The sequence below is a fragment of the Bemisia tabaci genome, chromosome 2 (assembly GCF_918797505.1).
Source record: "Bemisia tabaci chromosome 2, PGI_BMITA_v3".
NCBI classification, from domain to species: domain Eukaryota; kingdom Metazoa; phylum Arthropoda; class Insecta; order Hemiptera; family Aleyrodidae; genus Bemisia; species Bemisia tabaci.
Genome location: NC_092794.1, coordinates 22120782 through 22146638, shown reverse-complemented (window position 1 = coordinate 22146638; position 25857 = coordinate 22120782). Strand labels below are relative to the sequence as shown.

Below are 25857 nucleotides of genomic sequence, written 5' to 3'. Positions count from 1 at the left end.
CGTCCCATACTGAAATATTCTCGCATTACATCATGCTTATCGCAAGCTACATCGTCAAAAATGAAAATGGAATTCTTCTTCGCATCGCGAGGTTTCACAATTTCAACATTTTCCCCAAAAACATGATACCCGAGATCGGGTATCTGATCGAAAATAAGACGAAGCTGCTCATATTTTGGTTGGAACGGGGTTTTCGAATAGAGATAAACGTTTTCAAATTTTAACCCGTTCTTTTCGAGGAGCAGACACAATACAACATTGGTTTTCCCACAATTGGAAGGACCACAAACTATGCATCTGATCGTATCAGGAAGCAAATCACTGTGACGTGGTATTCGTTTCGCTTTAACATCGGGGTCTTTGTTTTCGATTTTAAGACGTTTAGGTTGTTGGAAAAATTTCATTTTAACACTCGAAACAAGACTAACACCGTTAAAAGGAATGCTTTCATATTTATATCATGGTCCAACGCTCCCCCGAAATAACCCCGATTTTTACAACACTGGTAACGAATAAACTTACCCGTCGCCCGTGACAGGCATGCCGGATCAATTAACCAGTCAACTCTCAAGTGACCCAGACCCCTCCCCGGTTAAATCCGATTTTTCTGCACGATTTTACAACACTGGTAACGATACAGTCTACGCTAGTGTCGTCACACCATGGTTGTAAAAGCATATACTTTACCCCAGCCCTCGCCGTAAATTAATTCCGATTTTTCTGCACAATTTTACAACACTGGTAACGATAGGTAGGCAACCCGCAACAATTAACCAGTCGCTAGTGACGTCACACCGTGGTTGGAAAATCATGCACCATACCCCAGCCCTCATCCTAAAAAAATTCAGATTTTTCCGCACAATTTTACAACACCTCGTAACATGATAACATTGTTGCCAGATTATCGCGGAATAATTCGGATTTTCCTGCACAATTTTACAACACTGGCAACGATAGGTAGGCAACCCGCAACAGTCGCTAGTGACGACACATCATGGTTGTAAAATCATGCACCATACCCCACCCCTCACCGTAAATTAATTCCGATTTTTCTGCACAATTTTACAACACTGGTAATAATCGCCATTTTTCTGCACAATTTTACAACACTGGTAAAGATAGGTAGGCAACCCGCAACAATTAACCAGTCGCTAGTGATGTCACACCGATTCCCTCTGGTGTCGCCTTAAATGTCAAAGGTCAAGTGTGGGCATATCCCTATATATACACTACTTCCCCATAACCCTATAATAACTCCACTCACGGGAAGGGGGCCTGAGAGATACGGGATAATCCCCTTCCCCTCATGCGAAGGGGGGGGGTAAAAAGGAGCCTCCCGTGGAAAATTTTGAAAAACCGACTGCACTTCAGATGCATTTTAAGATTACCGCGACGAAACATGGCCCTCACATGGGCCCCAGATCGATAGTATCAGTGATTGCCTGGAACATTGCGGCTGAGAATCTGAATCGTGCATCGTGACAAACCAGTGGCGTGGCGTGCTTTGCGTTAGATCGACTGTTATGCCATTTAAACTTGTGGGAAAGAATCGATGAACAGGGTATTTGCAGCAAACACCTTAATAATCGATTCTTTATCATAGATTGAAATGGCAGAACAATCGATACATCGCAATTCACGCCACGTCACTGTGACAATCATAAATCTATTCATTTTCAACGGAGACTTTAACGCAAAAGTAGAAAAATGAGCGCATCGCGGAAACGAAATACAGCACACAGTAACAAAAGAACAGTAAAGTCCTGCAAGAATTCCTAGGATAAAGCGCACGCACAAAAATTATACCGATTATCCCAATTTTCTCTTCATTTCAAACTCGCTTCAGCTCGAAAAATCATCGCATGAGTGAAAATCCCCTAACTTACTGAATATCTGTGAAGGAGAGGGTGTCTTGTTAATGTGATCAGTCCGCTTAGGAACGCTGACCTCTTCTGGATCTTGCATTGCGGACGAGGAGACAGTCGCGTAAAGACAGCACCAGCATAGCCACTGCACGAACATCATCGAGCCCTGTAAAATAAAACGCCAGACAATTATTTTCAGTTTTCAGTTCTCACTTTGAGAACGATGAAATTTTAAGACGGCCACGGGTTGGGGGAGGGGGGGCCGGAGCCCTTGGGCCCCCACCTTAAGATGATTTGTTTTTGTTTTTTTTTCACTACAGTAGGAACTGCAAAAGGACTCCCCACTTTAACTGCTTGGGACTGTCCCGATCATCATCTTACAAAAATCACGGTTAAGCGGCGATATTATTAAAATCCATTTAAAGTTTCCAAATTTTTTTCCGACATTTCCCATTGACACGATCCACTGTGCGACGCCCCATCACAGAATCATTAACTCATGAGTCCTGTCTACAACGCTCTTGTCCCATGCCCAGGCCCACGGCACATGAGTCCCGCTTACTGTTGGCGCTTAGTCCCGTTTGACAGAATGTAACATCCAGCTTTTCCATTTCCACAAAAGTAATCACTCCCACTTCAACATCGTCTCTTTTGCAGCTCAAATGAGCACACCCCATCTTTCCCACCCGTGCAATCGTGCATAGTTCCGTTTCGCAAAAATAAGTCCAATTAAAGTACTTTGATTGAGATCGCAAATAATTAACATACGGCAACACCGGGATGCGAGAAATGTGGGAACAAATGGGGGAGAAAACAAGTGAACCGCTGAGTCCAGATCCAGAATCCTACAATCCCAAATTACCCGAAAACATCAAACGTGCCCTGACAACAATCGACCCTCTTAAACTGCTCCACTGACCTCGCATATTAATTGAGCCGACCTATCCCGATAGCCCTGTGCCAGTTTTCCGTCGATATTCATATTTTTCCCCGAGAGGAAATAATTTATTGATTAATGAGGTAGGTACACTTTGAGACTGATAGACTCGGATCAACAAGAGTATAACCATCCTAGGTGGAAAGCGACCTCGGTCCAAGAACGGAGATATTTCAGAGTGCAAGTTTACGTAAATTGATTAAAACCGTTCGAAGAATCATTCCCGTCCCGATACCCTAAAGCTGTTTCAATTACCTATTGTATTTTTATTTGTCATAAAGTGGCGATCCTCTGGCCATGGTGACATCCTATTGCGAAAGCGCGCAGTATATCGGAGAATAAGTATTAGGTTCTTACAGTTAGTTGTTAATCCTGAGATCTTATCCTAACTTTTGGCGAATGAAAATTCTCCAAAACAAAAACAATATATACGCGCGACAAATAAAGGGACCGGTTTTTATCGAGCTAACGTTCGAATCTACTTTCTTTAACCACGAATTGTGCTTTTCCTTGGAAAGGTAGCGGGCTGATTTATTAAAATTGATAGACAAAGCTATAGATAGAAAAGACATAGAAGCGATCCTATTGGTGGAAGTGGGTGGATGCAATGGACAAAGGAAATAAATAATAGACTAACTAATAGCAGCCTAGAGTCCCACAGTTGGTCCATCATTTACCCCTTTAGTCTACAAGAACCACCCGATCCAACCAATAGGATCGCTCCATACTACCTACGTGTTCTTTGTCTATCAATTTCAATAATCAGTCCGTAGAGTAGAGGGTGGGTTCACATACCCAAATAACGCGTGCTCGAAAAATCGTATATTTATCCGTTGATCTGGCAACGCCACCGATGACCCTCCTCCTTCGCATTATCCCTTTCTGGCTCGAGCAGCCAGCCTGTCGCCACGACGAGGACGAGAACAATGCGTCACCCGGCTAACAAAAGGGCATAACTACTTGTTGAGATGAGCCCGGAAAGGCACTGAATTGAATGGACGCCAGGGTTCATTGCGGGGTGCAGTTACGCCCGACGAGTGAGGCTAGCTGGAGGCTGGCAACGCAGAATCGGCACTTTCACCCCCTGTCACCGAATTTCGAGTTTCGGGAGGGGTGCGCGCAGAGACCAACGAGGCTCTGGAATTCCACATTTCCAGTTTATTGCAAGAGGGACGTGATTGAGACACCAAGATTCCGACTCCGCGCGCTCCTCCCACGATCCCCGTTGGAGATCGCGGTTGCCAGATTTCCAATTTGTGATAATTAACCTTCGTGGTATGCTGCCGCGTTAAGGAAAAACACCGTATGAGCCCTCAGGTGTTGCCAAATTTCCCTCGAAAAATCACTAGTTTTCAAGGAAATTTGTGAATATTTTGTCTCCGATTTCTCAGAGGATTTTGTTCGTAATTTAATCTAGAAAGTCTGAAAATTTCAATGAGAACGATGCATAAATTGATTATATACTTAATATTTATTATACTATTACTATAATTCCGGATTTTGCTGACCAGGTTGTACCGACCTACGTCACAGGGTACACAATCCTCAAGATGCAAACACCTCCTTTTTTTCCTCTATGCGAGCGCATCCCTTGTCTGCCAAAAAATTTGGTTCTGATTAACTCGAATTAGGCTCTCGATCTGACAACTACGCTCCGCGCTACGTAGGTGCTTGGAGGTGACAATGTTGTACATGAAACGAAATATGTCATCATTAAATTGCCGACAGGGAATAAAATCCCTTGGACGACGGTGCGTGTGATTGGTCCGCATCCGATTTCACGCCGCGCTGCTATTCTGCCGTCTTAAGGAAGAACATCACATCAGCTCCAGAATGTTGCTAAATCTCATCTCGGAAAATTTTTATTTATGAAGCATGTTTTGAATATTTCTCCTTGAAATTTTAAGACATTGTAGATCTAATGGAGATGTTGCATGTGCGAGGAATTTGCGATTTGACAGTTGATTCTTATGTGAAAGCTCGCGAGAAACACAATGGTTCCACTGATTTTTTCTGAAATCAACTCCCAAGCTCAAAAAAAACCTCTCAAGTTGAGGCCAAAATGGAGGCATATCCCGCCCTACCCTGAGAGTCCACCTCTACATCAAAACAAACTCATGCAAAGATAGAGAGAAAATACATTAGCAGGGATGCCGTGGTTTCAGTTTTAAAGTCCTCAAATAAAGTGGCAGTCCTGTCAATGTATTTGCTCCCTATCTTTGCATGGAGAGTTTGTTTCGATGTAGAGGTGGACTCTCAGGATAGCGTGGAATATTCCCTCCATTTTTGCCTCAACTTGAGAGCTTTTTTTGAGCTTGGGAGTTGATTTCAGAGAAAACCAGTGGCACCATCGTGTTTCTCGCGAACTTTTTCGTTAGAATCAACAGTCAAATCGCAAATTCCTCACACATGCAACATCCTCATTACAAGCAAATAAATTCTCTGAAGAATCGGAAGAAAAATATTTTTAAATTTTCCCGAAAATTTATAATTTGTAAAAATAAATTTGGCAACGTTTGCAGGTTCATACGGCTTTCTTCCTTGGTACGGCAGTAGTACATGCATGAGAATTTTTTCATTCACACACACCTCTGCCTTTCCACCTTACCGCGAACGGTTCAAATTTCATTCAGTCTTTATCCCTGCTCAAAATGCAAAGAATGATTAAACACGATTTCTCTCGGTGTAGTATTTTCTTCGGATACGTCTTCAATTCCAATAGGTAATAAAAATCTTAAAAATGTCCGTTTATAATCCTAAACGAAAACCTCCTTATTTTTCAGCCCCATACAATATAAAGAGAGCAAAAATTACAGGAAATACACTAATATTCACAATAATTCTTCTTTTTTTAACATGAGGCTGACTGTGACTGTGTCGCCGCGCCGGTGCATTTTTTTCAGAAAAATTTTTTCTCTAGGTCCCTATCGCTTTTTTAAAATGCCGATTACTTCTCCATTTCAAAGGAAAACTTTTACAAACGATGAAAACATTATTCCCATGGAAATGAATTTGCAAAGAAGTTTAAACGTTACGTTTAGTCTATACTTGATCACTTATAGCGGCTTGTGTCAGTGGTTCCGATTGCGGGAAGTTTTATTTTACGCGCAGATCATCGATAAAATTCCTGATTCCACTGATTCATATGCATTGAGCTGGGTGAAAAAATTAACGCGAGTTCTTGATGTCTCCGTGGAAATGGAGGGTTCGAACTAGGGTGAACATTTTAAGTTGGCGATGATAATGGTGTTGAATATTCACCGGGCAGCCTTGGGGTGAGGTAATGTGCATAATGCGGAATGTCTACACTGAGCGCAGGCGAATAAATTGATAGATTCTGTGCCTTCTCTTCAAAAGCTAGCCGACCACCTTTGCCCATAGTTGTCAAGCGTACCAAATTGTAAAACAAAAATGGCAAATATCAGAAGTGGATAAATTATAAATTCAATTATGAGTCAACTTTGACTTTCGACACAGTACGGTATCAATACTATAGGGCGAAGATGGCCAGACATCTGATTCCATTTACCATACTTTTGTTGAGTGCGATTGGAGATACGGTATTTTTCAAACGATCATACTGTATGTCTCAATATCCCTCGCGGATGTTCGCGTATCTGCCTGTATACCGAGAGACTTGAACGCTGGAGTAGAAAAATTAACCACTGCCCCGCTTCCCGCTTGACATTATATCTAACTGCGACTAACGTGAGTGCTCGGCGAAAAAAAACTTCAAATGATCATACTACGGTTCCTGTGAGACACTAGAGTTTTTGGTCGAGCAGGCTTATTACTGAAATTTATAGACAAAGCGATAGATTAAGAAAACCAAAGGAAAAGGAGCGATCCTAGCGGTATTTATAGAAGCGGGCGGTTGCAATGAACATTAGCGGTTTCGACACGACCCAATTCAATCAAAGCAAGTGTAAATTGAATGGTAATTTGTATTAACGACGACGTGTAAGCTTTGCAATATTTGTCAGATCGTGCAAATTTGAATTTTATTTTTTATCGAATGATGAAAACGTACGTACTCATTGTTATTCAAAAAAATAATGAAAATACGCATTTTTCAGTGGCAGGCTCTCTGATTATTTCGCCTGATTTCAAAGAGGTCGCAGTTTTAAGAATCAAAGGCACACAGTGGGCAGTTGAAAATTTAAAATAGCCAAAAGGGGTCCTAAAACGAACATACTAACAGTTTTTTAAGAGTTTTTAAAAAGTGCTTTTCAAAGGCCATTGCCACTTTGAAATTGGTTTGGAAACCTACAGAACAAGCTCATCCGGCAACGTATAGTGAGGAGTGTCATGTCCTTTCACTGACTGAGATTCAGTCGACAATCGAAATATTCCCAGTTGAAGCGATGGACAAGAATCGATTGGTAACGTGTTCAAACTCTCTGATAATCGATCCTTTTCCACATGTTTAAATGTCAGATGAAACTATCGCAAAACAGGACACGACACTGACTGAAGACCGAGCTTAAAGCTTTCAGAGCGGGGGACAATACGTCGTCTCCTGGACGAAAGAACGTAACTCCATTTCAATGTTGCCAAATTTCCCCTCGCAAATTGCCTATGAATCAAGAGAATCTTGGGAATTTCTAACTGAAAATTTCCCTGATTTTTCTCTAGATTCCAAGTAAAAAACCGACTAATTTTGGATGAAAATTGCGTACGTACATTTTTGTAAAGTAAATTAATTGTTCGAGTCAATTTGGCAACCTTGGAATGGAGTTACGTTCCTTCGTGCTGCAAACGACGAATATGAGCACTTGCATGATAAAAAGCCTTCGAACGCGGGCAACGGGGACTGGTGTCGGCCGGGGGTCTGAGGGGAGGGGGAGGGGGTGCAACAAATCTCCAGTCCTGAAAAATGGGTCACAGGCAACCGTGATAGGCGACAAAACCAAAGGTGGAGTGCCAGCGAAATAGGCGCGATCTAGCCTTCATGCTGGCCGTTTGCTCTCTCATTAGTGTTTTATTCGCAAAAATAGGTACATGTTGCAGGCAAATCGCACGACTGAGACCTACTCCTGGGTTCGATCACCTCTTTGCGCTGGCTTGTAACAACGCCACTCAAGAAAATTAACGTTAAGTTTTTCTAGGTTCAGAGCGTGGGTGACGTTAAATTGTGATTAAAACCACGAGTAATTGCTTTTACCGAGGGAGAAGGTTGGTTTGAGACAATATCAACGGAAGGACATGAGCTGTTCTGCCGTGCTAAGGAAAAACGACGTATGAACCGATGTTACCAAATTTCGACCGATAAAATGATTATTTAAAGATCAATTGCGGATTTCTAGCTCAGCATTGTAATTAACGCTACTTTGAATTGTGAGTAAAATTCTGTAAGAAATGCAAATAGAAAAGAGACGAGTAAAAACTCGCACTTCATAAATTTGACAAAAACAGGGTGCTTATGAAGCATTCTTCCGCATCTGTTGAAAATTTTACAATTGAGGACTTATTCAATAAAATTTTCCGCTCAAAACATCATTTTTGACTTACCGGTCTCTTCGGTAACATGACGGTACGATCCAAAATGCAGAGAGGTCCATGAGCATGGAAAAGAATCTGGTTTGTTGCGTCTACCACGTAATTTTTCTACATTCAGCGATCTATTCAAGTGACATTCGACAAGATCAGCAGTGGGATTTCGTTACAAATCTGCCAGTGACCGTGACTACCGTTTTGGTATCGAATTCGATACCGCTCTATCCCCCTTTGCGCTATGAGCACCGCAGTGGCGTGGCGTGCTTTGCGATTTATCGATGTTCTGCCATTTAAACCTATGGTAAAGAATCGATTACCAAGGTGTTCGCTGCAAACACCCTGATTATATCGATCCTTTTCCATAGGTTTAAATGGCATAACAATCGATATATCACAAAGCACGCCACGCCGCTGGAGTACCGTATAACTTCGCTCTAGCGTTTTTAAGCATGTCGACGGTGAAACTACCAAACCACGTATCTCGTTTGCGGTGTTTAAAAATCTACGCTCACATTTTATTTTTTTGAAATAGACCAAATCAATATCATTCCTTGAAATTTTCACAGAATTTTCTTCGCACAAAGAGGAAAAATCACAGAAATTCTCGAGACTGGACATTACGTAGTTTTTTATTTAAAAAATAAAGTATGACAGGAAGTCTGCGACGTCGCAAACCGAGATACGTGGTTTGGTAGTTTCACCATCGATGTGAAGCCAACATGCGGAGGTCCTCAAAAATGCCATAAGGCACATATAAAGGTTGCCAGTGCGCAGCGTTGTGAACAGTGATAGTTTCCATCACATACATTCTTCCACAAAAGTCACAAAATTACCGCCCAAAGAAATTTGTATGTTGGCAAGGATCTTTGAAAGAATGAGCCAGTTTTTGAACCCCCCTCCCCCCATCATAGAAGAAGAAATTTTGCGACGAAATGTTGGGAATAAACTTCGCGACAAGCCCAGCAGGCATTAAAATCGTTGCATACAGCTGTCCAGCGTGAGAATTCGAATGAGAGTGCAGTTTTTGAAAAATAACATTATTTATGATTTCAACTAAAACTAGTCTCAAAATATATACAGTGAAAAATTCACTCCCAAAATCCAATTTTTAAGCGTCAAAACGTGAGCTCAAACTTTCTTTCCTCTGTAATGTTCCAAGTAATTTTGAGCCTTTAAACAAAGATTTCTCGAAATAGCAAAAACTGTACTTATGCGCCTTGTCCTCCGAGCCCCTTAATTACACTACTTACATGCGCTATTATTGATGCATTTTTCGGTAAGGGGGCGTATGAGGCTTGCAATGCTGCCAAAATTGTGCAATTTTTTATAGCGTTTGTGACGGATGAAATTCATTCACAGTCGACTTACGTTCTTACAATAAAAAGGGAAAACTCAAAGCAGATTCAGGGGAAGGTTTATAGCAGAACAATCTGATAAACTACTTGCAACTAGAGTACGACGCGACGTTGCACATAATCTTGGCAGCATTGGAAGTCTCATGGGCCCTTTGACCGAAAAAAACCTCCATTCCTCGCCCAAAATTAGAGGTAAAGACTTTTAAATATGATGCGGAGGCTTCAAAAAACTAAGAAACGTACCTGTTGTATCTTATCCCGGTTTCGTCAACTTCGCTCAGCTTCCTGGGGTGAAAACCGGTTCGCTAGCACATACCGACGGAGCCTAAATGAAAAACACCGACGATCCGTAGTTCTTCTTGATGCCGTCGGAAAACAAATACATCGCGCAAGAGAAGAGATCCGGAGTGAAGCGCTCAACATGCGCGAAACGGAACCATAAAGAATGGAAAACAGCAGTGAACGTCAGAAAAAAACCAAAAACAAAGGAAAAAAGCGCGATCACTACCGCGAGCGTTTCCACCCCGGTATTAAGAAAGAGGGGGCACGGTTAGATCTTCACCAGGTGACGAATTATTTAGTTGTCTTTGCGCCTTTGCGTCCGCGAAATGTTCGCGATGGAATCAAAACGATTTAAAAATAATCCGGGAAAGAGACCGGAGATCTCGGATTACCGCGGAGCGTGGAGCGATTGGAGGTCCGAGGGACGGGGGACGCCGATGCCCTGGAAGACGGAGGAGGATAAGGATGGTCGGAGGAGGATGAGGATGGTCGGAGGTGCGAGGACCAAATGAAAAAGCCAGACTGCTTGGCGACCGACAGGGCTCCGCGGTGTCTGGGAAACACCGGCCTGGGTGCCTCCTTTGTTGCCGTCTTGTTCGGGATTCGACTTTTTTTTTTTACAAAGGACACATTCGCGCATTTGCGATTCCACGCACCGGGACCTCTGTCGCTTTCGTGCCGTTCCCCGTGGGCTCTTCTGCCGTCCACGGCAAAAACGCCGTAACTCCACTCAAAATGGTTTCCAGTAGCGTGGCGTGAACTGCGATATATCGATTGTTATGCCATTTAAACCTATGGTAAAGAATCGATTGTTAAGGCGTTCCCTGCGAACACCCTGTTTATCGATCCTTTTCCATAGGTTTAAATGGCATAACAATCGATATATCGCAAAGCACGCCACGTCACTGATTGTTTCCTTTTTCCAGCACGTACTACCCGACTACAATAAAATTCAATGGAGGATTTGCATGCATTTGTTTTGATTGCTTCTTCTGAAAGTGCTTAAAGAGCTGATTTTACGGTGTTTTTTATGATTTTTTCCTGATATGGGAAATAGAATAAAAATAGATTTAAAAGTGAGAAAATGCACCGCCTAGTGACGTCATCTGGCGACATTTCCCGTTTAAAACACGTATTTTTGCAGATTAGATCATTTTGTCATAACTTCCCCAATAATTGTTCAATTCATAAACTAAGGATAAAAAAAATGAAAAAAATCGCGATCTCACTTGTGCTATATTAATTTAGATATCTAGGTATATCTTAGGTATCTTAGCTAGGATATAAAAAATGATAAAAATCGCGAACTCACTTGTGCTATATTAATTTGGATACCTAAAATAGCTAGATATCTAAATTAATATAGCACAATAGAGTTCCCGATTTTGTACGTGTCACGTTATGAAACTTAACGAAAACTACGCTGATGCTTTCATCGATGGTGATCAGAGGGACTTCGGAGTGGCCCACCATGAAGAAAAGGGCTGCAGGCTAAACCTTACATTCTGGTCTCGGTTACAAGCACTTTTTACTGCTGGTTTATCGGCATCAGTTAGGAACCCATGACCATCTATGAACTCTATTTATCTATTTAATGTCCGTAGACATCAAGAAATTGGCACACCCGTGCTCTAGGCTTTTCGAATTTTCTAGGAAGGCCGAGTAGAATCTGTTTCTGCATATTTAATCGTCAGTTCCGTGAAAAGTCGCCGCTAGCGGGATTCGAACCCGGGACCCATTGACCTAGAGCCAGACGCCAGACGCCCTGACCACTAGGCGAACCTGGCAGGAACTTCTGTAGAGGACAGTCACAAGACAATATTGTAAAAAAGGGATAAAATTTCGTGTACTCACTTGCGCTGTTTAACAATTTAATGGGGCGCGTTTCGGGGTCAGCGATTCGCTGCCGGCTGATGATGGGGCCGGCAAGGCTTTACGCGGGAAATGTTGAATCTTGGTCTGTCAGTAGGGTAAGGTAAGTGAATCCAAGGTATATGCTACTTTGTTACAGACTATATCCAAAAGTGACGGAACGCTGCGTTCCGTTTCGTTTCAGCCTTGGCGTGAAGTTTGAGATAAATGTCGATTTGTTTATTCGATTCCTATTGGTCCAGTCGCTCTCGGCCAGAGGAAGATTGGGCAAATGGGAGACGAGTATGAAAACCATTTCATTTTTTTGGGTCGTTTTCTTGTCCAAGCGGACCTAAGAGAGCGCAAAGCTCCTCTGGGGGTTGGACCGCGTAGCGGCCAGGGGGCACAGCCCCCTAATATCAATATTATCTGAGGCGCCGGACCGATACGCCCTCGGAACTCAGCTGCTTCAACCTGCTCGCGCGACCATTCTAACTTCCCGGAAATTAAATTGCATATTTGACGAAATGAAGGAGCTTCAAGTAAATTCGGAAATCTGCGATAAGTTATATTATTAGGGGGGCTGGGTTGATACGCCTTTGCCGACACGTCGGTTCAAATTGAGATTTTTGAGCGTTTCTCATGCAAAAATGTTTGCAAAAACGTTTCTCTGTGCAGTGGTGCCTATATTTTGACATCGAGGCTTTCTGTTACCAACGCGACCATTTAGCCTCGGGCTGTAACTTCTAAATCGGTCGATGCTACAACCCAACGTGTTCACTGTCTAATCGACATTTTCAAGGAGTTCAGAGGTGATCATACAATAGTTGGACGTATTTATACTAAATGGAACTATGTGCAAACACTGGGAAAAAACACATTGGATCAAGAGTCCAGACTTTAAGAACATCGACAAGAAAAAGTCCTCTTGATTCAATCAGAATCTAGCTTAAATCAAGAACCAAGCCTCTTAATTTAAGCGGATTTCGTTTTGATTCAAGCGAAAATCCGATTGAATCAAGAGTATTTTTCTTGTCAATGTTTTCAAGAGTCTGGACTCTAGATCCAATGGGTTTTCTTCCAAAGTAGGGTTTTCGTGCAACATAGTTCCTTTATGCATAAATACGTCCAATTGACTTTTAAGGTTTCTACATCATCTCCTTCGTCTGAAAAATCATCGATTTGACTCCAGCGCAATGAGAACTCGCCCCCACCCCTAAACCCGGGAGGCTCAACTACCTGTCCCTCAGCCTCAGCGCGTCTCGGAAGAGCCCTCGAAGGTTCACCGTGGTCCAGGTCCACGCTGACCTGCGCGGCAAGAAACGCATAACTCGAACAGAGACCTCTCGAAATCGTGTGGTTTTTGCCCGCGTCCCTCAGGCAGTAATCGCAGTCGGTGCGCAGTTGCGGCCACAAAAGAATTAAAAGCACTAATGTGAAAAATGCCATAAATAATAGGAATCGGCCGACAGATGTAGCTGCATATTCGGCCGGTGCAGCCTCCCCCTCCCCCTTCCTCCACCACGGATCGTCTTTTCCTCGTCCACCCGCGCCGCCCGCCGCACGCCGCACAATGGATTAAGTCAATGGGGGAGGTCGGACGGACAAAATTTTGAAACTTTAAACGCTTATAACTCCGTATATACAAAAAGTTTACTGGAAAAAAACACATTGGATCTAGAGTCCAACTCTTGAAAACATTAACAAGAAAAAATACTCTTGATTCAATCGGATTTTTTCTTGAACGAAATCCGCTTAAATTAAGAGGCTTGGGTCTTGGTTAAAGCTAGATTCTGATTGAATCAAGAGTACTTTTTTCTTGTCGATGTTTTTAAGAGTCTGGACTCTAGATACAATGTGTTTTTTTTTTTTTCCAGTGTTGAGTTTCTAACGTGATTTCATTGGTTTTCTCATGAAATTTACTCGTAGGGGCACTCCTTGAAGTCTTCCATGTAACGAGATAAACATCAAAATTTTCAGTTTTAGTGAAAAATTTCATGTCCGACCTCTCCAATTAACTCGACCCAGTGTGCGGCGGTCGAGGTGCATCGGCCTCTTTGCCGAATCAGCCTCGAAATTCCCGAGGTCTTACCGCGAAATGAGGAGAAGCGGGAGTACTTATACCTGCGCGAGGATTTCGGATGCAACCCAACAGCTATGTGCAGGCCGAGAGAGACCCTCCTCTCCGCTCCGCTCTTTCTCTGTCGGGCGAGTGAAAATACATATTTTTCCTCACTTCGACCCATCGGACATCGCGGAGTTGCGGGGTTTCCAGGTTGTGCAAAGAACTCTCGCAACTTTGTAATCTTCGCATCTCAGCATCGATCGTCAGCTCTGCCGTGCTAAGGAAGAGTGCCGTATAAGCCTTCAGACGTTGCCAAGTTATCTCCGACAAAAACCGAATTTACTGGGAAAATTGTGAATATTATTTTCCAAAATTTTCAACCAATTTTATACGCAATTTGATCTAAAATATTTGAAAATTTCGAAGAAAAATATGCCTGAATGCTGTTAAAAATACGTGTTTTATCAAGGGAAATTTGGCAACTCTCGAATGTTCATACGGCGTTTTTCTTTAGTATGGCAGAGCAAGTCTGCCGTACTAAGGAAGAAAGCCATATGAATTCGAGAGTTGCCAAATTTCTCTTGATAAATACGTATTTTAGATGACATTCATACCCGTTTTTCCCTGAAATTTTCAGATATTTTGGATTTAATTACGAACAGAATTGCCTGAAATTTTCAGGAAAAAATATTCACAAATTTCCCAGTAATTTCAGTTCTTTATCAAAGGAAACTTGGCAACGTCTGAAGGCTCATACGACGTTTTTCCTTTCCGGCAGGAGTGGTCTCTTTTCCGCTGATTCGGAGACTTTAACACAAGAGTAGAAAAGTTAAACAGGCTGAACACGTAATAAAACTATTTCGACCTCCAAGTAGGTAAAATTGCATACGGACACTAAATAAGGATCCTTTTTTTTGGCTCAGCCATCTTCCTTAGGTTAGGGAGTGTTTTAGGTAATGAAATAATGGCTGACGTATCCAGATGCTATTAAAAATGACATAAAATCAAGTTTTTTTTTTTCTTCGCCGGTATCATCCTTAACTTTAGTCAAATCAAATTGTATGGTTGTACAAGAAGGATTAGGCTAGTCTAAATTTGAATTAGCTACATAAAACGACAGAAGTACAACCTGTTCCCCCTTGAAGACACTTCGATGGACAAGGGATGAAAAAAATGGAGGCAAATCGCGGATTGCAATTTTAATTTTGGACTAAGTGGCGAGCGGTCACAGTTCCCAATAGGACAAAAAGCTGGTCTCATCCCAATCGTGACCTGGGTCTCTGACAAGTCGGCTCAGGGTCGGACTGGCTCGCATCTGAGGGCGCAGACCCTTGGCTGGTTAAAGGGGCGTAATGTGATATTTCCTGGTGGGGCATCCCTTACGAAGACAGGGGTTGAGAAAATTTTGGCAAAGCAGCAAAAGTTTACGCTATTTTCAGGTTCAAAGTTTATTAAGTAATCGCAAGGAGTAAAACTTGCAAAATTGAACGTATTGAAGTAACCGACAGACTTCTGCAATTAAAGAAAACATAAAAAATTAAAGCCACTAGGACGTATCCAAGCACCAATGTTTCCAAAAGAATCGAACCAGTGCTGCGGTTTACACGAGCCTAAGACGTGGGTCTGCAAATCCATCCTAAAAAAGAATCAGACAACAAACTGAAAAAAGAAGAAAGGACGAGTATCAACACAGCTGAAGACAGGAAAGACGTGTTCGGGCCTCTTTTTTAACTTTTCTCCCGAATCTGAGCGACACCTCGTTAACAGCATATAGCACAGCATTGAGAGCTCACGCTTCTCGTCAACGCGCCTTCAATTTTTCAGATACAGCACGGACGTCCATCGAGTACGAATAGTTGTATCTTTGCGCCGTCGTTAACGCTCATCCTTTCCCTCACTTGATTTCCATATTGTGTTTGTATGCGTTTGTCTAGTTCGTAATGGTGCTCTAAACTAGTAGCACATAGCAGAGCTTTGAGAGCTCACAACTTACGCCATCTCGTCTTACATTTTTCATATGCAATGTGGACATCCATCTTGCGCGAATAGTTGTATCGCGTTTACCCTTTAGACGTCTCTTATTTTTGAATTTCGAGATAAATGAAGGTTAAGTTTGCCCGAGATATGCCATGATTTGTCCAAATCAATAGTCATAGAAACATGTTTAAAGGTCTCTCAAGAAGGGTATAAAGGGTGCGTACGTCTAAAAATCGAACCGACCATCGCTTCTAAGGGAGTTACACATAGGGATGATAAAGCGCCTGTATGTCAACAGAAAGGTGAACATATCACAGAAAAGTGTTTAAGCTTCTAAAAGTTGTTCTTGGACCTCTGTTCACCACTTTCATGCGTAAAAGCACCTTTTTTTACTCCTATCTCTCTCTTCGGTTCATTTAAGAAATTTTCTGCACATAATCTCGGTCGTAATTTTTTTCTCTTCTTATTTTGCTATCTGTCAGAGGGGCGCGTTTTCGGCGCGCCAATGGGGCGTATTTGCCAATGGCAGATTGGCCTTATGGCCAGTCCGAGCCTGAGTCGGCTCGATATGAGTTGGTGCAGTCCATAATATTGAGCGTGTCATATATTTTGGAGGGCCACTCATAGTTAGATCTTACATTTTTAATTTATTATAATTGTATAATTTTTTAGTGTATTTTCCGAAGAAAATACACTATTGCATTCTCCCATGATGTCGGACCCAGACCTGAGACATTGTGAAGAGCACCGATCACTGGTCGTAGATCACGAAAATATATGCCATTCAAATTCATGTGTATGTATATATGTATATATATAGTTAGTTAGTTATTATAATTTTAAGACATTCAGCGACTCAGGCTATTAACGTTTTTACAGATAATTTTGAAAATAGTGTATGTATATATGTATGTATGTATATATGTATGTATGTATATATGTATGTATGTATATATGTATGTATGTATATATGTATGTATGTATATATTTCCGCCTTTTTAAGATTTTTCGATTTTTGAGTGGTTATATCTTTCTTACGTTGAAAGATATTTTGACCAATTTTTTTGCATTTAGTAGAGACTCATTAGAATACTATTCTGCGAAAAAAATTTGAAATTTGAGGCAATAGATTTTGAGGGGTGGGGCTCGAAAGTGGGGGGAGGTCAAATCTTGTCCACTCTAACTCGAGCGAAAATGAATATTTTGAGCTGAAATTTTTATGGGTGGTAGTTTTTTTTTGTTTAAGGTCGCTACCCTCACTTCTTTTTAGCACCATAAACATTTTCGGAGGAGCATTCAAACTCATGCAGAAAACCATGATTTAGGTCACCGGCCTACTATTAAACTGATATGGCCCAAAACCAGCGTCTTACACATTTTCGGAGGGCCAGTCATAGTCATTTGGAGAGTTTGACGTATTTCTATCAAACGGAACTATGTGCATTATGACGTGAGCCCTGTTATGCATATCGACGGTGAAACTACCAAACCACGTATCTCGTTTGCAGTGTTTAAAAATCTACGCTCGCATTTTATTTTTTTGAAGTGGACCAAATCAATATCATTCCTTGAAATTTTCACAGAATTTTCTCCGCACAAAGAGGAAAATTCACAGAAATTTTCAAGACTAGACGCTAAGTAGTTTTTCATTTAAAAAATAAAGTATGACAGGAAGTCTGCGACGTCGCAAACCGAGATACGTGGTTTGGTAGTTTCACCGTCGATATATTCTTATGGGTATCAGGGCTCATGTCTTAACGCACATAATTCCGTCTGACAGACATACGCCCAGTTAATGATTGGGCCGTCGGTGGTGGCCAGTCCTCTTTTAATTTTTGCAACCAAAAATTGTCGTCGTCTCAAGAATTTTCGAAGGACCGATCTGAGTTTCGTATACCAAACTCAGATCGGGCCTATATAATTTGGGCCGTCGGCCCTCTTTCAATTTGTACGGCCCACTCCTTTTCTTATGTGTCTCTTTATACTCAAGAGTCCTTTTTATCTTCCAGTGTCCTCCTGTTATTTTTTCCCCCTTTTATTATTTCTTGTTTCCTTTTACCTTCCTTTTTTCCCTTTTTTTCTTGCTTTCTTTCTTATTTCTTTTTCCCCTGACCCGTGGCCCATCAGTCTACTTAGAAAACTGGCCCGCGGCCCACCGGGAGCTTCCCGATTTCCCGATTTCCCGATTTCCCGATGGGTCAGTTCGCCATGTCCCCCACGAAAGAGAATAACTCCATTTCTACATTGCCAAATTTCCCGTCGCAAATCGCACATTTTTTAGGATAATTTTGGACATTTCTAAACGAAAATTTCACTATTATTATCTTCCGGATTTTATGCATAAAACAGACCAATTTTGATTACAAAGTGCGCGGGTACATTTTTTAAAATGAATTAATTGTTTGAGTTAATTTGGCAATCTTGGAATTGGGTTTCGTTCCTTCGTCTGGGAGACGACGAGTTCACCTCTGCAACCTAGGCGCAACCAAGAACCGAGTATACTGCTAAAGAAGAACGCCGTATGCACATTCGAGAGTTGCCAAATTTTCCCGGATAAAACACGCATTTTTTAGAAAAGTTAAGCATTCTTCTTAAAATTGTCAGATGATTTAGATGAAATTGTGGACGAAATTTTATGAAAAATTAGAAGAAAAATATTGGCAACTTTCCCAATAAAGTCGTATTCAATCGAAGCAAATTTGGCAACGCCTGAAGGTTCATACGGTGTTCTCCCTTAGCAAGGCAGTATAGTGCATAGCTGTGCTACTACTATTTGTTAAGATTTCCCTCCTTTCTTACAAATAAAAAATATATTTTTACCTCCATTATTCACCTACAAAACGATTTTAAAAATATTACAATATTTCTAAACGAATTTAAAAATTACAATTATCCTTTCAACCTTTTGTAAGTATATATAATTGTGAGCATACTTAAATTTTCCGTATAATTCTTTATTCATGTCCGGGGTGATGAAATGAGTTCGAATCACAACCCCTTTAAAATGAAATTTTTAATTTTACTCGAGCATCCAAGGACACTCATCATTTTAAGTATACAGCAAGTAACTGCTGAAATCTTTAAAAACTAAAAAATCTCCCCTCATGTATAATGACAAACATGTGTTAGATTTTGACTCCTGCGTAATCAATAGAGGAATGCGTCAGGTTAGCACATTCCTAAAAGCCAACTGAGGAAAATTGGTCGGCAGATTGTATGAGAAAAAAAAAACACAAACAAATGAAGATCTGATCACTCAGAAGTGAATAATGTAATAAAATACGATAACAATGGCCAGCACAGCAGATGTCCGCAAGGAAAAATACTTTTTTTCTCAAGCCCGCAAACCAATACCTAACTGAGTCAGCATGGGCTTACCTAGAGGTGGTAATCAATATTGTGTGAGTGATTATTAGTCAACAGGACCTACGTACCTTCATAATTAATAGTCGTTACTGCTTGATCTCCTCGCATTAGGAGGGCACCCTTATCCTCAGCGGTAAAACTAATTCAAAATTATGATAAAAAGAACACTGATGTGGTATATTCATACTGGAGGGCTAGGTTCAGCGGGTCGATTGTTGATTGGATATCGAATGACCTTGATCGATAAAAAGCATGGATAAAATAGGGATTTATCGATTATGATCATTCGATAACGATTCAACAATCGACCCGCTACAGGTCTCATCCCCGGCCGCTACGCGGCCTGTATGACCCTTAAAGCGAGCTTCGCGCCCTTAAAGTCCTGTGAGTTAATCCATACGTATAAGTATAGGTAGAACACGGGCTAATTTAGAGACTGGTTCTTATCGAGAGCCGCAAAACTCATGAAAAGCGGACTGAAGGATCATTAAAATGAACTGTGTGACAAATTCTAAACGTTTAAATTGTTTTAATGGAAGAAATCACAAAAATGCAGAGCTTATTTCTAAAATCTGAATAAAATGAGCTCATCTAAGGACTATACCGCCTGCCAAAAATCGTGGAAATCAGCCTTGTATAGAACGAGAGACCTAACTGTAACAAGAAATGAAAATGCACGGATCGAAGAGCTTACAGTAACAATAGTAATGATGTTATTCAATGTCAATTAACATGATATGAAATGGTGATTATTTGATACTAGGGTATGGTCTACCCCCTGATCGCTAAGCGGCCCAACCCTCGGGGCGCTGCGCGCCCCAAAAGGCCCGCTTCCCGGCCAGCGAAACCGTCGAAATCGCCGGTCGACGATTAATGAGCAAATTATTTTAATTGAATAATGAAACGATGTTTCAAAGAAAAATTGCTCGCGAAACAATATTCTTAATGACTCTCTCCTCACTCTGAATTTTAATTCCTCCTTTGGAATTCGACCTTTGGACCGTCATACTCTGCTCCTTCCTTACCCCGTTCATCGAGCGTCTTAAAAATGATTTTATTAGAATAGAGAGGATTTTCGAAATGCGTTCATATGATAAAAAAGTATACTATTTTTGAATGCAAATTACGTAGCTATTTAAACCCCATTTATTATTATAAATATACAAGATTTAAAATTTTGTGTGAATCGTACATCGGGAGTCTTGGCCAGATTCTGTTGCCGCCGCCAGTGCCCGCGAAGTTTAAATATCGACGTGGAGATCGAATAATATCTACTTTTCAATAGCGAAAAAAAAACTTTGTTTTTGGCTATAAATGCATTGAGAAATATTTATAAATTCAAGCCAATATGCACAGCTTGGGAGCGCCACGAACAGATGCGCATTGTGCGACCGTGCTCAGGAAAGAACGCCGTATGCACATTCGAGAGTTGCCAAATTTCCCTTGATAAAACATGTATTTTTGACAACATTCATGCACATTTTTCTTTGAAATTTTCGGATGGTTTAGGTTAAATTGCGTACAAAATAGTCTGAAAATTCCGGGGAAAAATATTCACAACTTTCTCAGTAAATTCGGTTTTTATCGAAGGAAACTTGGCAACGTCTGAAGGCTCATACGGCGTTCCTCCTCAGCACGGCAGTGTAGTTTTGCCACCTATGCACGGTCCCGGCAAAATAAACACTTTATTCTCTCCCTAAAATCGGGTCTTTTATTCTGTGGTGTGTGCCTTCAATTATTGCGACGGTAATATGAGCGGCTTAGGAGCACGATCAGTTGTGCGCAATATAGTTACCTATGCCACTTCTATACGGTCCCGGCAAGGAACACACAAAAAATATCATGCCTTATTCACTCGCACTTGACCCCTATTTTTTGCATTATGGTGCCTAATTGTTCTTCCTTGTCATTTCCGTTTATTTATTCATTTTTTTTCCACTATACTTTAATTTTGTATTTAGCAGTAGTAGGTACACGATGGTCTGGAAGCCATGCGAGGCACGCGTAGTTCTGTTAGTCTCAAATGAAGAAATCTCAAGAAACATTAAGAACATAAGATAAAATAAAATAAATGAAGACAAAGTTTCTTTAAACTAGTAAAAATTGTCAAGCGTTACGTGACGCGCCCTTGGACTTTTATCCGTAATGCACCCGTACAGAGAGCTCAGCCTGCCGCCCCCTTCCTTGAGCGATGTATAAATAATGCACTGAAAAAAATTCTCGGCGTTTTTACCAAGGTCCGTCGGTACCTTTACCATCTCACTTTTTTTACCAATTATTGGTCATTTTACCAAGACAGACTGGTAAACTTACCAAAAAACCGGTATTTTTACTGTTTTTTTCAGGTAAGAATACCACTTTTATTGGTAATAAATTCCCGGTAACTTTGCCATTTTATCTCGGTAATTCTACCATGGTCGATAAAAAATATTGGCGTTTTTACCAAGGTCCAGTAAAATTACCGAGAAAGTTCAATAATTTTACCGAGATTTCTCGGTAAAATTACAAGTTCCATAAATGATAATTTTACCAAGAAAAAACTGGGATCAAATAGAACCCTGAATTCTTGGTAATTTTACCCTTTTCTTAGTAAATACACCGATATTTTTTTTCAGTGTGAGCGGCTCTTGAGCAGCAATTATTGCATCACCGCAACGAGAGTTGGGCATGCATATTTTTCGGCTAAATCCATCGAAAGACTGCTTGTCTATGCATACTGGGATGAACCTCACGACACATACAAGTATGTGCTTGTCATGGCTCATCCAGAAATGCACTTACTGCTCTCTTCGTCATCACGACAGAATTATTAGTCCCATTCTGTCACTCCTGTTCCAGAGCCGGATTGAGGGGTGGCCACATGGGCCGCGGCCCATGGCGGCAAAATTAGAGGGCGGCAAATTTTGCAATTTTTTTAAATGTAGGGATAGGAAAATCGGATTCAGAAAGAAATACAAACAAGAAAATGTGACAAAATCTCTCATTTCCTGAGAGTTCACTGATTTCTAATTCTTTCGTATTTCGGTGATACAAAAGACTGCTGCTACCTCTAATTAGTTGAGTTAAGAGAGAATCCAAACACGTAATTTGGCCTGGAGCGGCGCGGCGCAAAGAGAAATGATGACGAGGACTTGAGATGAAAAGGAGAAGCCCTCGACGCGGCGGTCGGCATGTAACACACATTAGCGCCTACGAGCCTGCATGAATACTTCGCGCATTGCGTCAAACACAGTACGGTCAACAGCGGTCGGCGCGGCGTGAAACGCACAGTGCCCACAAGACTACATGAATATATTCTTTTGTTATATTCCGTACCACTTGTTTATTTTGAATCCTCGTATACAAAACCACCTATTTGCTAAATACAATTCTAGCTGGAGCGATTTTCAGCTATGCATTCACCACTGCAAAAAAATGTCAAAGGAAATCGACGAAGCCAGCGTGTATAAGGCTATTTTGATTGTAATCTTTCGTCGCATTTCTAAGGCGCAATGATACAACTATTTGAACTCTCCGGAATGCGTAGGGTATCACGCCGCATTTGAAGGCGTTTTCAAAACATGCCAAGTTCCGATGCCCGGATTATCGTTTTGCATAGTTCACTTCACGCATTGCGCCAAACACAGTGTGGTTAGCGCGGCACGGCGGCGGAAGTTAAAATTATTATACCGCATTTATGTTCACTCTTTCAAATTTTTTTCATTCTTCTCTTATAAATGAAAGGCCTCGTCCACACAGAGATAGGTTCACGGAACTTCATTTTTGCGCAAAGTTCCGTGCACTTTTGCTAGTAGTATTGACAGGGCTTACGCAAAAAATGTGTCCAACACAAGTGAACGCGTCTTATGCACCCTTCTCCCTCCGGCACGTTCACTTGATGGTTTTTATTGATGTTTCAAAATGAATGAGAAGAAGGTGGCCCATGGGTGGCAAGTAGGTAAATCCGGCCATTTCCTGTTCCCTGTGTCATGGATTTACCATTCGGTAAACATTTAACAAGCGCTATGGGTCTGGGTATGTATCTGTTAAATTTCAACCGGAGATTAAGACTCATAGTTCAAAAATGCCCTACCAGAACCGAAGATGTCCTCTGAACCGTAAAATTTATCACACACTCCCTAAAATCCCCCAAAAATATCGTTAAAAGTTCCAGTTCCAGACGAGGTTAAGAACCAGAGGTGAGAGAACGAAAAAAGCCGACTTAATAGGGGTCTCCTACCATTCACACCATTTCCACTGTCATTCATGAAAGTCGACGGCGCACAGTGAATCGACTCAATTAGAGAGGTCGGACATGGATTTTTTTTACTAAAACTGCAAATTTTGATGCATATTTCGTCACATTTTTCATTTCAAGGAGTGTTTTTAAAAGAAAATTTTACGAGGAAACCAATGAAACCACATTCAGAACCTCAAAATTCTGTATAACCGGAGTTATAAGCTTTTAAAGTTTCCAAATTTTGTCCGATCTCTCCTATGGACTCGATCCACTGTGCGCCGGCACCTTCATTCATAGAGGAAAGGAACGCTCCGCATTTCGTGCGTAAGACAGGAATTCTACGCAGGAGCAATTTTTGCAGAGCTTGCATTGACTTTGATGCGCTTTGAGGGAAGCGGTTGGTGGCGCAAAGCAAGCTGAGGACAAGGACCTAGGGCCGCACGGATCAGCTCTTCATTCATACTCTAATTGAGTAGTCACGAGCAGTGTTGTAAAATTTGGAGGCATATATTCGGATTAAAGAAAACGACACCGAGTAATTTTGATCCTACGTGTTTAGTGGAGTTCTCGGACTAAACATGTATGTACTGGAGCAAAATTTCTACTGCGCCTTAGATTTTCGGGGTAGGCCAGAAATGATCCTCTGTGCGGCAACAGTTTCCTGTCCGGAGATATGAGTCTCGTGCTGTCAATAAATCCTGCTGCACTGTATAAAGTTGTGATGAGCTCCATCTGACAATTTAGATATGTAGGTACTGCGGCTCTATTTATTTATTTTAGTTTCAATGATTGGCAACGAAGATTATACGAATTTACTCTCGAATTTCTTTGGAAAAGCAGTGTTTTCCAATGGAATTTATGTAGAGAATGGAAATGCGAGGGTTGGCTAATGAAAGTACGATAATATGCGACATGCAGAGAGAATATCAAACTACTTAAACACTATTGTGAAACGTTTCCCCTAAATTGAGGAGAAATTATGGGAATAACTCGCTGTTAGCTACTCCATCATCAAGAACGCTAAAGGGCTCACGTTACTATACTTTTAGGAGCATCGAGTCAAAATTTCAAACCGCATAATCGCCATAAATAATAACTATTAGCATTTAAAATGATTCGTTTCTAAAGCTGACAACAGCCCCGAAAAACATTTTTATTTTCCGCATGATTATTAATCGTTCTCTAACATTGGAATGCTCTCAAATATTCTCTTTTAAAAAATAGACAAATTGTGTTTTTATTTTTTTGTACTAAATGATGCAAAATTCGCCACTTACAGCTGCGGTGGGGACGTATGGTTATTTCATTTTATTTTCCCACCACCTCAAGGGCCCTTTCACGAAGACTCTCTTGCGTGTAATAGAATCGGAAATTTTGAAACATCGCAATTGAGATACCAGTTTTTGCAGTTTTAATAATGATGTGCGAAAGGGAAGGGGAATTTTTTCCCCGCGAAATGGTGTGGACCCAGCATCATTACTTACTCCACTTTGTTACATACAGTTCGGGCCATTTCTAAGTGTTATTTTTTTTTTTTTTTTTTCCTGGTTCGTATTGCAAACTTTTAAGGTTTCAAACTGACTACGTCATTCTGTGAACTGGAGTATGCGAAGACAAAATTTTCAATCCCCGATCTATGGAATCTATTAATGTATCAAAGATCGATTGGTACAACCGATAAATCGAGGATCGACTGATTCATTTCGATAGCATGACCCCTGATTGACGAGCGTAGCCTTTGGACGTGTGTGCGTTCGTAGTTAATACGACAAAAGAAACAATGCTCAACATAATAAAATTGATAACATTTAAGGTCCCCAACCGGCGGCAATGTTTCAGGACCGACCGTTAAATAATAAATCAGCGGGCATACCATGTAATTAGCTCTTCCTCCTCTTTTTATCGCCATGCATTGTAACGGAGGGGTGAAGTGTGAAGCTCGGCGTGACCGGAGCGGGGGGAGGGGGGTTCTAGGGCCTCGGACATGAGCATGGGGAAGATGAAGGATTTGAAATAGAACGAGCTTAGTTAGGGGTCTTCCGGACTTGCGATAGTGTATGTTTTTTTCTCTCTCTCTCTCTTTTTCACGCGGTGTACGCATTTAACTCTTCCAGCTTGTCCGTTGTCCCCTGCCGAATTTGAGACGTGCCCGACAGCCGGTCGGACAGCTTGCTTTTCGTGCTCGGCTTATCAAAGTACGATGTCGGTTGATTCAGTTGGTAGCTGTGATGGTACTGTGTTAGGCCGTTGACAATTTCGTTTTCGTTGACTACTTATTTTATTCTTTGGAGAAACTAAAACGGGACGATTTCGCGTTTCGCGTTGATGTTTAGTTTACAGATTTCCGGGGAAAAAACTTTAAGGAGTTAATTTTTATGCAAAGTTTCGGGTGGATATGTCCGTATAAGATCGCTCATATGTGCATACTTTTATATTTCTTTGGA

The 25857-nt window shown here is 41.3% G+C and overlaps 1 protein-coding gene across 1 annotated transcript in view; it reads right to left on the bottom strand.

Moving 5' to 3' along the window:
* The window catches only part of LOC109043622 (noggin), a 31523-nt gene extending 21070 nt beyond the window's left edge, over positions 1 to 10453 (bottom strand). Inside the window, exons 1-2 of the mRNA XM_019060900.2 lie at positions 9897 to 10453; positions 1887 to 2031 (exon numbers count right to left, since the gene is read on the bottom strand). Coding sequence (XP_018916445.2) covers positions 1887 to 2025 — 139 coding nt within the window. The 5' untranslated portion in view covers positions 2026 to 2031; positions 9897 to 10453. The remainder of the gene's footprint in view (positions 1 to 1886; positions 2032 to 9896) is intronic.
* Between the last annotated feature and the right edge of the window lie 15404 nt (positions 10454 to 25857).